The sequence below is a fragment of the Falco biarmicus genome, chromosome 5 (genome assembly GCF_023638135.1).
Source record: "Falco biarmicus isolate bFalBia1 chromosome 5, bFalBia1.pri, whole genome shotgun sequence".
Lineage (NCBI taxonomy): Eukaryota > Metazoa > Chordata > Aves > Falconiformes > Falconidae > Falco > Falco biarmicus.
Window position 1 is genome coordinate 35,015,551 of NC_079292.1, and position 13,535 is coordinate 35,029,085.

The 13,535-nt window shown below is 42.5% G+C and overlaps 1 protein-coding gene across 2 annotated transcripts in view; it reads left to right on the plus strand.

Annotated features, from left to right (window-relative positions):
• Nucleotides 1–1,170: 1,170 nt before the first annotated feature.
• The window catches only part of PTPRR (protein tyrosine phosphatase receptor type R), a 148,351-nt gene continuing 135,986 nt past the window's right edge, over nucleotides 1,171–13,535 (plus strand). For both annotated transcript variants that reach the window (XM_056341609.1, XM_056341610.1), the window contains exon 1: nucleotides 1,171–1,298. In XM_056341609.1, the coding sequence (XP_056197584.1) occupies nucleotides 1,238–1,298 (61 nt within the window). In that variant the 5' untranslated portion in view covers nucleotides 1,171–1,237. The remainder of the gene's footprint in view (nucleotides 1,299–13,535) is intronic.

Here is a 13,535-nt window from a genome sequence, read left to right on the forward strand (position 1 = left end):
TCCCCTTGATCATTTTAATTCCCCATATTGGGCAGAGCTCAAGATCAAGTGCTGTCTTCCAGCCTAAGCCTTTTTTCATTTATGCTGCTGTCAAGCGAACGACCTGGCTGTATGTATGTGAACAGCCGTGTGGGGGCTGGCAAAGGAAGCTCATTTGCATACATACAGTCACACATGCAGTTGCATCTAGATATCAGGCCCAGTGCAGCCCTTCCCATCTTTATGTGAAGATTTCCACAAAGGTTCATTCAAAGCCAGTTAGAAGCATGCAAGCTCTGTTAATCTCCTTTGTTATTTTCTACTTAGGATGCATCATTTCAGCTGCAGGCCTGATGGTGCGTGTACGCTGCTTGCCACATCCTGCAATAGGCTGTAGATGGATCACTTTTGCTGGGTGACCCATCTGCTGCTTCCCCTCAAGGTTAGCCTCCAGTGACCCTTTTGATCAATTAAGCTCAACTTTAGAAAACGATCTTGTTACAGTTCTGTTTCACATCTGGCCTCTTTATGTGGGTCGCTGATACCCATGCAATCCAATTGCTAAGTGTCTCCCGAGTACGTGTTGCATCAGCCTGGTCTGAACCACTTGCCAGAGTTCAGCAGGTCTCAAGCAAACGTTACTTTACTCCTGTATCAGCCATGACTTCCATCACACAATTTCCGCTAACTGCTTATTTTACAACACAAGGCGTTTCGCAGTATATCGAAGGGGAGGATCGGCTCCACTGCACACACAAAACCACACCTCGCCGTGGCCCTCCCAGACATGCCACATCTACCGGGACGAGCCTCACCAGCGCTGCGGTACCGGGGAACCGCAAACCCCACCGCTCCGCGGCCCGGCGAGCCCCGACCGCTGCTTCAGCAGGGCGCTGAGGGAGAAGCCGCCCCCCTCGCTGCCGCCTCCTGCCCGTAGTGCGGCTGGAACGGGAGGTCTCTCCCTTCCACAAGCCCGTCTCCCGGCGGCGAGCGGGCGATCTTCCACCCACCCCCAGCCGTCGCCGCTTCCCGCCGCCCCGACTCGCCCCTCGCCTCAGGCGGCGCCGCGGCGGCAGGTCAGGGCAGCCGCCCGCCCGTGCGGCGCTGCGCATGCGCAGCCCGCTCCCAGGCATGCTCACTGGCGGAGGCGGGGGGAGCGGGACGCGGCGGCGCGGCGCTGCCCGGCTCGGCTCGGCTCGGCTCGGCTCGGCTCGGCTCGGCTCCCCTCAGCGCGGCTCCCCTCAGCGCGGCTCGCACCATGCGGCGGGCGGCCGCGTGCCTCCGGGCGCTGTGCCTCCTGCTCCACCTCCGCGCCGCAGGTGAGGGGGGCGGCCGGGGCCGGGCGGCGGGGCGGGGCGGGGCGGGCGGCGGGCACCCGCCGGCGCACCTGTTGTGGCTGTGGCGGGGGGGCGGCCCCGCGGGGGCTCGGCGCGCGCCGGGGTGACGGCCGCCGGCCCCGGCCGGGCAGCGGCGGGCGGCGCGAGCGCCTTTCAGCACCGCGGACAGCGGGCGGCGGCGGGGCGGGCGGCGGGCGAGCCCCGCGCCCCGCGGAGCGGCGCCCCCACCCCGGCCCCGGATCGCGGCGACCCGGCCGGCGGCTGGGGCAGCGCGAGCAAATCCCGCCTCTCGGTCCCTCTTTCTCCTGCTTAACATTTGGTGGCTTTTTAAACCGCCGGGCGGGCGGAGGGCTCGCGGCAGCAGGGTTTCGCAGGGGGAATTGCGGCTGCGGCGGCGGGCGCTGGGCTGCGCGGTGCGGTGCGGCGGGGGGCACGCACCCGCTGCTTGGCTGGCAGCGCGCGTGCTGCCTCACAGGTGCGGGGGGCCGCCAGCGCCGGCGCCAAGTTCCGCCGCCGGTTGCATTCTGATAGTCGTGGCTTGTATTTCTGGCGTAAACCTTGGGCACGTCATGAAAAACGGGGTGTTTGTTCAGGGTCTCTCTCTCTCTCCCCTGTGTGGACTTAAGCATATATACTCTTGGGAAGGAAATAAATCTCGGGTGACCGTATAATCGAGTTAAGTTCTCAATCGGTAGAGCCGAAGAGTTTCTTTGTTTCATCATTTACGGCAAGCTGCTTCTGAAGTAGCAAATGGCTGTTGCACCCTGCTTGTAACTTCACTGAAGTTTAATTGAGAGCAACAACTAAATGCACAGGTAATAATTCTTCCGCTCCCGGGAATGTTGTTTTCAGGAGAGATTTTTAAGAGACAACTAATTTGCATCATCTTACTGCAGAATCATTGAAAGTAAGAATTGGACTTCGTGTTTCTCTTAATATGGAAGCAGCGCACAGACATGTATTCCATCCCCGCATCCCCCACCCCCCCCAAATAAGCTGTGTTATGAAAATAGTTGTTTGTACATCAGGAAGTGGGCGCTGCATTCTGTTGTCAGGAGAAGTGGTTTGCCTCTGTTATATTTTATTGCCCTGGAATATTAAGCTACTCTTCATAAAATCTCAGGAGCCTCTTTCCTTTATAACTGTAGTTAGGAAGCTCACGCTGTTATGCCTTATACTTGTATGTGCAAGGGGTTATCGACTGAAAGCTAGGGAGCATTCCGTGATCCATTTTAACAAAAGCCTTAAGCTGCTTTTAGATAGCTCTTTTACAACATGTATTAAAACGATCACCTGTGCAAAATTAGTGTACATGCCTTCTAATCTCAATATATCATCTATTAATAGTGCACTTCACATTAGTTTCGATGCTTCGTCCTTCCACCCTACTAATGGGAACTGGGTCTATACCCTGCCAGTAAGCCATTTACTTTCCTTACCAAGTTTTTCATTAATGTGCTGGGAATGCTTGCAAACAAAGCTTGCCCTTTATTATGAAAGTGTCTCTAATAATGAGAAAAAGGGAGGAAAATATATGTTTATATGGTGTTACTTTGTTCCCTGGGCAATCTTGGAAAATAATTGTTTCAGTGAAGGCAGCACAGGATGGACAGGGGCTGAATTCACCCTTTGTGTATTGGGCACAGCTCCAGTTGGGTGCAACAACTGTGCTTCCTCTAAGGCAGGGCTGGACATAACTTGCTCTGTTGGAAGTCATTGAAGATGTCACAATAATGAAATAAAACAGCAAGCTTAAACTGTTAAGATTTCTGTATTTCATCTGATGCAAGTAGAGAATTTCATCTTACACAGGCTACCACTATGGACATCTTTTATGTATAGCCTAAACTTATGAATTATGTGAATTATTGACAGTGATTTTGCAGCCTTGGTTCATGTGGAATCACAAAATGCATTCCACTTGCCACTAGTGCTACGTCACAAATGATATCCCAAATGTAATTTTTTTTTGTAATGGGGTGGAAACTGCTTGGCTTTTTTGTTCTGAGGCTGAATTTATATGAGACATGTTTCTCGGGAATGCTACAGACACTGTCAGCAGACATTAACAAAATCTCCCTTGATATCAGTTGGTGATAATAGATTTTAGAGAAAACATAAGTCTGCATTGACTTGAGCTAATGCCACAGCAAAAAGGATTCATTCTCTAATGTATTTAAATAGTGCTTTGTAATGAAAAGGCAATGAATGTCATATAGGAAATCTGGTTTCCTATGGAAGGATGATTCTACTACTATTGTGTTACAATAGCCACATATGTATTCACACAAAAAATGGAAAATATTCTTGTCAAAAATATGATCAGAAATATTCCTGTGCTTAAAAAGGTACTGCCTACTAAGTTGATTCAGATACTGATTCCCATAAAGCACGACAGCTGTGTAAACAGAAAATTAAATCTAGTTGTGCTGTTGGTATACCCTTATATTGTTTTCTGAAATCGAAGACACTTGTGTGTGCATCTCTGAAAACAGAATTCGTCCCTTCTGCTGAGTGCAGCAGGTGAAGTAATCAACCTGTATAGAGCTTGCTGTTGGATGAAGACCTAAACCTCTAGTGACTGATTACAGGTCAACATGAACTTTCAACTTACGTTATGCATTGCATGAAAGAGTGCATGACAGCCAGTTTATACTCTTTTTTTTTAGTTAGTATGATCTAATACATGTTCTTGAATTAAAACCTAATGTCTCCCAAGATGACTAGGGAAGCATTGTTTCCTTGTAAAAGAATGGCAGGTGGTAGCAAAAACACAAAGTGATGCATTAGACTAACTTGTAATTAGAGAGCTATTTGAGTCATCCAGATTACTCAACTAATTAACTATTTCACCTCATTTTCTTCTTTACCACATTTCATGAACAGAATTAAAATATATGATTAATTAAATATCCAGTCACAGGAAAGAAGCTTGGAAAATCAACTAAGCTAGAAAAAACCTTAGTTAATAATCACCGTATCAACCCACCACCTGCCTTGTATTAAAAATCGCTAACAGAACATTTTTGTAGAATTTGCTTTTAAGATGAACAAAGCGTGGTCCTGGAAAAGCAAGAAGTTGACAACTGAAGGTTTGGTTAGGTCATTAAGCCATGGTTTCTTGAGCAAAGGCCTTACACTAGCTTGCTATGGGCTTCTATTACCTCATGTTATTATTTTCATCAGTAAAGAGGTACATCAACAACCTTAAGTCAGTATAGACCAATAGCTCCCTACTAGCCTTTTCAGAGAGGAAGCATGTAGATCCTTGTCTCACCCTCAACCCCCAAGCCCGTCAGCGGAATCAGGTAAATAGTAGGTAGGAAATAGCGGCACTTTATCTTCTTGGGGCAATGCTGGAGTAACATGAGGATTGCTTATATCAAGACGGAAATTCTTTGACCATGAACTAAAACTCCTTTGGGTAGAATTCACTAGGTGTAGAAACATACGTTATGAAAATATGTGTGTGTATATATATATGTATGTTGTGTGTACATATATGACATACATATTTATATGTTTATGTATTTATATTTATGACTGGTTCTCAGTTAATTGTTACCAAAGTCCCCAGGTGAATGTACTAAGTTCTGCTGAGCAGAGACTAGTACTTCAGCATTCCTGGTCAAACATACACTGTGTGGTATTCTCAAGGTTGGAAATTACTTGAGTGGACTGTGGTTTCTACTTAAGTGTTGGGGGGCCTGTTCCCTATAAAATGCACAAGCTCTGTCGCAAAAATAAGAAAATCTGGGGACTGTATTTCTGGGGTTGAGGTGAGATCTGCACAAAATGCATTTGCAATCAGATCCATTTCAGTAACCTCATACTAATGAGTGAATAATGCTACTTTCTAAATACATTTAGAGTGAATGTGAAGGAGATATTGATTTTAAAAATGTATTGGAATTCTGCTTCATTACACTAACATAACCTAAATGAAGCTGGTACTTATAATTGCCTTCTTTAGAAACATATTGCTGGCCATGAGTGGGTGTTTTTACTAGAATAGACATTTGTGCCTTTTATTAGTAGACTCATGGATAATCAGAGGGTAGTCATCTGCCTCTTTAAAGGTTCTGTTGGGGAGAAATAGTTTTATAATTCAGTATCTGACTTCATATTTTTAAGGAAGTATTTAGTTGGAATAGAGACTCTTGTCATGTTTTTACATGTGGAAATTCTTGCTATTCATAATTATGAAAGACATCGTCTTCTATGATAGGTTCATGTTCAGTGCATCCGTTAGGAAATTACTGAGATTTGTGATCTTGAAATCCCTCCCTAATTTCATTTGTTGTATTACGAGAAGACTGAAACATCTTAGACAGCAAAGGCTGGTTCCAGCATCTCTGGAGAGTGAAGCAGGAAACTTGTTGAAAAAATATGAATTGGGCTCTTGGAGGAGTGTGTCGCTCTAGAAGGAGGCTAATGAGATAGCAGTGGGTGGTCATGTTTGGTGGTGGTCCCCTGCCACAGGGATGTTGTGAGGCTTGATGTGGGGAACTAGAAGGAGGGGTAGGGCTCTTACTCCATGAAGCAGTCATTGTTCTGTGGGATTTTCGGCATGCCTTTGGGGTAAGCACTTGGAGAAGCTTAATAAGATCTGTTCAGAAATCCTCAGTGTGATTTCCTAGAGCAGTGTTACTGCAAAAAAACACCCAGCCAAAAATTTGAGACTGAACTTGACTCCCCTTCATACCAGCTACTGATTCCCATGGAGATATTATGTATTTCGTAGAGTTACTATATATTTACATCCGTGTTATGCATAGCAGAAATTAGCCTCAACCTTCACTTGGAAAATGACAGTAAACACAAAATTAGCAAATTGATGCAGCACTTTCTCACACCTTCTGAGAAAAAAAAGTCTGATGTGAGACTATACATTAGTATAGATGGATTTGGTACATTAGTGCCAGGGCATAAGTATGGCAGAATACTTAAGTGCCTTTGGGACCAATGTCTCATCTCTTAATTCCCATGAGTAGACCTAGTGAAATCAATGGTCTGTGGTATCCAGTTTCATTATTGACATATCTGGCAGCAGGCCCATAAAATGAGATGCAAAGCGTCTTTTTGAAGAAACATACCACTTGTGCTGAATTCAAATTCATGTAACTGTGGATATTTTTGGCCAGGGCATATTTTTTTTCCCTACTGAAAAGGATAAATTCAGCAAAAATGAATTTGCAGTTGTCTCTATTTTCAGTGGATTGTTTATTAGAAAAGGAAAAAAATTCCTTGCAATCATCACTCCCCCACCCACCTTGTGTGTACTTCCTCCCTCTCTTGGGGGTGCTCTCACATGCTCACATGTGTGTGCATGTGCTTGTTGCTCTCACATGCACAAACACACATAGAAAAATGAACAGTATATACATGCAAACATTTTGTATTAATTGATTTTGTGTCAATTTTTTGTTTTGGTCAAAAGTTCTGAACATTTTGTTTAAGGGGAAATCAAACTATTTTTCCAGTTTTTTACAGTTGTCTTGTTCTATGCTTGCTTAGCTCTGGTGTAGGTTACTTGCTCTGAATTTTGACATGTCATGGGCACTGTGCTGCAAAAGGGCTGGCCTTTTGATGACTGGACCTAGCTAGGAAAGTGTAGAGCCTTTCCACTGGAACAGGCTGCCCAGAGAGGTTGAGTCTCCTTCTCTGGAGACATTCAAACCCTGCCTGGACACGACTGTGCAACCTGCTGTAGGTGAACCTGCTGTAGCAGGGGGTTGGACTAGATGATCTCCAGAGGTCCCTTCCAACCCTGACCATCTTGTGATTCTGTGTGTGATTCTATGAAGGACTGTGACCTTGTAGCCATGTAGTATGGCGCTGCCATTGCCAGTGACAAAGCCATAAGCTTTGTGCCGAGTTTGCAAGGCCTCATGACTGGGGCTTATCAGACCTGCTGTGCCCAGTCTTCCCTTGTCCTGCCTGTTTTACTCGGTTTAGCTCTGTCAGCAGTTTCTCTAATTGACCAAGCATCTATAGCTGTTCAAATCTTTTTTATTTTTTCATGGTACAACTCTACTTTATACAGGTAGCAGTAATACAGGTTTGGTAGAACAGCAGAGGCACTGAGTGCAGAGGCATGGGATGCAGCATGGAGTGCAGGTGTGGGGTGTTAAGAGATGGGGCACAGGCTGGGCACTGAAGACCCCGTGCTATAAAAAGCTCAGTAATAGGTAAAAATGCAGACCTGGAGCTTGAGAAAACTGGTTTTAGGGGTTAACAAAGAGAGCAAAGAAATAGTATCTAGCATGCGTACTTCGCACCTTTTATAGTAAATTTAAATGTAACCTGGAGCTGCAGACCAATTGAAGAAAGAAAAAGGTGTAAATGCCTGTTAGCAAACAAATATATATACGTATGGCCCTAAGAGGAAGGAAGAAGAGAGGAGGAAGAAGAATCCACCAGCACAAACATCATATTCCTTCTGGCAAAGGACTCCAGGTGCTGAAAACTCCTAACATTGCCCCATTGCCAACACTAGTGTGAAAACGCTGACCTTAGGACCCAGAGAAGCAGAGTGTGGGTGTGGGTGTGTGAACCTTACATTCAGCGAAAGGGATAGATAATTTTAATTGCATTATTGCTATTATTGTGACTTTTCCTGTATTATTATTCTTTGTTTTCTATAAAAGTTAGATCTAGACTAACAGTGCTGCTTGAATTAGATTAAGATTGTAATTATGCTAACAATAAACTCTCAGCTTTGCTTACATGTGTAAGGTGAGCTTCATCTTTGTTCAAGAGCAAAGCTTTGAATGTAATAGAGCTGAGAAATTCTAGCTGAAGGAGGGTGTGAGAAGCTACGCAGGAGTATGCCTGATGAAAGTTCATTAGGTCTAGCAGCCTACTTTGGGTGAGGAATAGCTTCATTTGTATTGCTCTAATGGGTTTTGTCTGAAGAGGAAGCTGTGTTGTGAAGGAAGGATCTGATCAGGCTTTGTGTTTTGACATTATTCTTTGAATGATGGAAACAGTCACAAGCCTGCAAGTCCCTCTGCTACAAGGGCTGTGGTATGTATGAAAGTATTTTCTCAGATGAATTCTTTTGCCAGTTCCAAAACTTCCAACATGTTGCTTCATGTACGTGCTATCAAACCAGCAAGTGGATTAATATTTTTCACCTTTCGGGTTTGCCTGATTTGCCTCACAAAAGCACTTTTGAAAGTATGCTCTGTTATCCAGCTAATGTTGAAGTCATATTCTAGCCACTGTTTAACTGCATTTTATTGGTAGTGATTTTTGGTCCACCTTGCTAAAGATGAACAGTAGTTTGTGTTTAGCTAAAACTGCATAGCCTATCCTAATGAGATTTAGATTTGATTGATGTACTACTATGCTGACAGTAAGACATATTTTTAACTAGTCAGTACAGATGCAAGGCATATTGCCACCAGAGAGCTTTTCTTTTCATTTGTGCTTTCAACTTCCTGTAAAACATTTTTATTTCCCACCAGATATGTTGATTCCTCTGATGTGTTTTAGTTGGTTTTTTTTTTTTCTTCCAGTAAGACAGATGAAAAAGGTATAAAAGCAATATATTTTGTATCTTTTAAAGTCACAGCCAAAGGAAGATCCTGTTGCTTGCGTCAGAAGGCTGCCCTCACAGCCCAGAGAAGACAGAAATCTTTTAAACCTATAGTAGTGTTTATCCTGTGTCTAGTAATTACCAGTAGTGAGCACTTCCCTTAGCATCTTTGTCATCAGGACTCCTGAGAGTTAGAGCCATGCTCAGGAATGGCTAGCATGACATTAAGCATTTTAGCATTCCCCTTTCTCTGGGCCAGCATTTATTTGGCCCTTCTATGGACAAGAGAGAACTGCGAATTCTGCTCTGCAGGGTGTGAGTCTGTTTCCATTTCAATGGACTAAAAAGAGGCAGGCAATGAATCTGTTAGAACATTGGCATTATTGGAGAGGATTGATCAATGGTCTGCATAAGTACATTGACCTGCCTCTCACAGTGACCCTGGGTGCCTGTTCAAGAAGAGGTGAACCACTGTGCAAGAGGTGATAAAGACCATGCCTGGCCAAAGTCTGAGGCTGGTTTACAGGGTGTGAAGAAAGGTTGTATAGGACAAAGAGCATCTTTCAGAATGGTGAGCTGAACAGAAAGGAAAAAAGCATGGGGGACCTGAGGGTATGAAATTTAATTACCAAAGTTTAGCAGGTCTTTTTAGTGAAAATGTGAAATTATTTGGCAACAGCATTAAGTATTGTAACTCAAATGAAATTTGAATTAAATGTATCTTTGAAACCAATCAGTCAAGTTTCAGCATGTTTTTCTCTTATGAAATGACTCTACATTTTCTGTCTTTTTTCCTCCAATTTCCAGCTTGTTAGCGGGAAAATCTCAAGCAGTGTAATATACTAAGATACCTGTAACTATAAACAGACTTCAGTGTTATTATAAAGCTAGTTACAGTATTGAGTTTTAAAGCATATGCACTATGTGTCTATATTCATTTGTGCATTTTACTTACTAATTGGGTCTAGCACAGCAGTTCTGTGGATGGATTTGGGGTGACTGCACTTCTTAGAAGCAGTAAATATACAGTATACCTCTCATTACAGATAATGGGAATGTTCAGGAACTTGCCTTGTTATGAATCTAATTTGTTCAGATTAAAACAAATAACAGACTTAAGACAATGACCTCAAATTGTTTTTCCAGACACACACTAAGACTTTAGACACCATTATCTTGGCCCTATCAGTTTTACAAAAGAATCTTATGTCCCACTGGGACTCTCCTTTTCCAGTCAAATAAGGCTCTGGTCTCTGACTCTAGAGAATGTGAGGTTAAAAAACCCCTGTAAAATGGTAATATTTTTATGTTTTAAAAAAAGAAAACCGTGCTATGTTACTTTCTAATGGATGTTGATTATCTTGAAGTTTTTTATCTATTTTGGAGAAAGTGAAGGTATTTGAGAATTGGGAGTCTTACCAATTTTCTGGCAGGCTGCTTTAAAATAAAATGTCAACTGTCTGAGACTACTCAGGGAGTCAAGACAGTCTAGAAGAACCTTAGGATTTCTCTGTTAAGCAGAGGCCAACTGGGGCAGTCAAAAGTGCCCACAACATCTTTCACATCAGATTTACCATTTATTGTAGACTTTCATTTCTGCATATATAATACAAATTTGTAGTGTAAGACAGGCTCAGTAGCGTGTGCTATCTAACATTCTTGTGATTTACCCATCTATTATCATGAGAAGATTTTGTGCTTCCCATATACTGGGACCATATGGGTATTTCGCATGGACTTCTACTGATCCATTCTCCATCATTCTTCTGTAGATTGGATTATCTTTTTTTTCTTTTTCATTTAGAACATAAATTGTTTTATCTTGTATGTTTCTGTAGACATCTAAGAAAATCAAGTGAACACAGAAAGCAGAACAGCTGGAACCAGCAGAATGGAGTTTTATCGAAATATTTCCAATTTTCCTTTCAGGATAGATGATGAAGACAAATATGGCAACTGGTGGCAATGGTAGAAATACTGAAATCAGTACAAACAGTGAAGATGTTCAGATGTATAAAGCATGCATTCTACATCACCCTGAATCTTCTCGCTGCACTTTAACAGATGAGGTGTTTCAGTTGGTACAGTTTTTAGAAGCAAAGCTCCAGCGACTGGCTATGCAACTAAAGATAATCTGAAATTTGGAGGAAGGAGAATACTGTTGTATAGGAGAAGCCAAATTAGAGAGGGGGGTTACAGTGAAGGAACATGGAAGCAAGATCAAGGCAGGCTTTTTTTGTTAAAAAAAAAGTTATAAGGAAAAGTAGGAGCAGCATGTGGAAGGAAGAAGGAAAAGTCAACCAGCAGATAAAGAACAGAGGAAGACCTCTAACAATATTCATCAGGAGCTAAAGCCTAATAAAAAGAGTGATGACCAATCACTACATTGTAAAGACAGAAGAACTGGAAGACAGAATCAACAAATCATACCAGTATAAAGTCACAGTGCAGCATCTGTTACTGAGGGGAACAGGAATGGTTATAAGGTGAGATGATCTACAAGGAGGAAGGGTAGGTGGACTTCCAGGAGCAAAGATACATACAAACCTGCTGCAAAGAGAAGGTCTGATGTGAGTTTGAAAGTAACCATGGATTATTGTTCATTTTGGAAAAAATAATGAAATAATATTTTCCACTGACATAAAAATTGCTATACTTAGCTACAGGTAAAGCTATAGGTGACTTAGAAATAGGTGAAGACTCAGAGTCTTTTTGATTAGAAGAAATAGCGTGGAATCACAGTCTGAACATCTAGTCTATTGTCCTCAATGCCAAGGCAGAATAAACTATAATTCTTTATAAATACATTTGAGGGGAGGGAATTTTAGGAGGTAGAATAAAATTATTTTAGTTAAAGGGTGATATCAGCACTGGGTGAATATTACAAGTCAGTCATGAATAACTACATTTGGCAGTAGAGTTCAGACAGAGTAGTGTGAGCAGAATATCAAAACTCACTTTAGGATCCGGTTTGCTAAGCTTATGGAAGAGATACCTCTAGGAATTCTATTTTTTTGAGCCTTGTCCTAAGCCTCATTTTCTGAATTTCTGCATGTGTTGGGATATCTGAAGCTTAACAGGCACCAAAATCACTTTTTTGCTGTCATACTTCAGTTCTTCATAGCTTCTCATGGTTTCCCTGGTGACCACAAAGGAGCATTTGCTTTTTCTGTATAGATGTAGAACTTGATACAGGAATCCCAGTTTTCTCTCTCTTAAGGGTTGGAGACTGGCAGTATTTAGAGGTGAAGTGTAGCAGAAGTGCTGGTGTTTCTTAATGACTTGTTTCTCTGAGTGTCTCCTAGGTGCATACTGCTTGTGTTCAGAGCTGAAGTCTGGGGGTCAAGAGAGAATATTTTACCCCTTCATGAGCTTAAGAGAAAGCTTTACGTTCCCCTGTAGTATCAAAGGGGGCCCGCTTGTTAGGGTCACCGGAGGCATCCGTCACAGTCTGGGAGCCAAACTCTGATTGTGTTTGGGGCTTTATCCTATGAGGGCTACTTAGGTCTACTGAGGTCAATGAAGTTTTTCACATGGGGCACCCTAAATGCATGTAACCTACTTAAGCTACTGGGGCTACATGGACTTCTCCAAAACCCAAATTCAGCCTTCTAATTTTCTTGAAATGCATTTGAACCTCTGTGCTGTCAGCTGGTAAAAATAGATTTGTGAGAGTGCAAAAAGTATGTTGTGTAATTAGACTTATTAATTTCTTATTTCTACAGGATGGCTCTTTACCAAAACATATTTTGTTGTCCATCTTGAAAATCTGCTGCATCGGACCATGTATCGAATCCACTGCAGGGATCTGTGTTGCTGGTGTGATTTTTAGCATTCTAATGGAAGCAAGCTTGCTGGGATTTGGTGGGAAATGGTGATAATGCTGTTAAAAAGTAATGAGACTGATGAGCAGGCAAACCTTTCAGCCGCTTCCTTTATTGTTTTATCAAAAATAAGAAAACTATTCATGTTTTTCTGTGTTACTCTGGATTCAGCCAGGATTAACTCTGAGGTCATACTTGGGATTTACCTTAATACTATTCAGTGCACAATTTGGGCTAGTTCTTATTTATATTTTTTTTATGCTTCTTTCAGTAAAAAGAAATGAAATAAAAGGGGAATTTGAAATATTTAAGTGTGTAGGAAGTACAATATAAAGAATTCCAGGAGAATCACAGTGGAGAAACTCCTCAGAAACAAGGATGTAGGAATGAAGGAAGCAAAGAGGAACCACAGTCACCAAATGTGTCTGTAGTTACATTCCTGTATTTATCTATGATCAGAAGACATGAAAAAGAAGTGACTGTGGGAAGTAGGTAGCTATGGGAAGTGCTGATGTTTTCTTGTTTTTATTTTGCCATTCACAACTCTTTACATTGTTAGGTAAGACAAACCCTCAGGATTTTATCAATGAAGCCAGCCTCCACAAAGCTTAATGAGATCCCAGCAAGCTGAACAAGCTTTGAAATTCAGCAACCTTTAAGACTATACTCTGCAGTTTCCTTTTTTTTTTTTTTTCCCTCTTGCTCCCAGTCATCTTCCCAATCAAAACCTGACAACAGATGTACACATGTGACCTAAGTGGTTATCTAGGAAATTACCGGTGTGTGTTTTTACCGCGTAAAAGAGTAGCCTTAGGTTTAGCATTGTACTTTATAGGAGTATTTCTAAGTGTA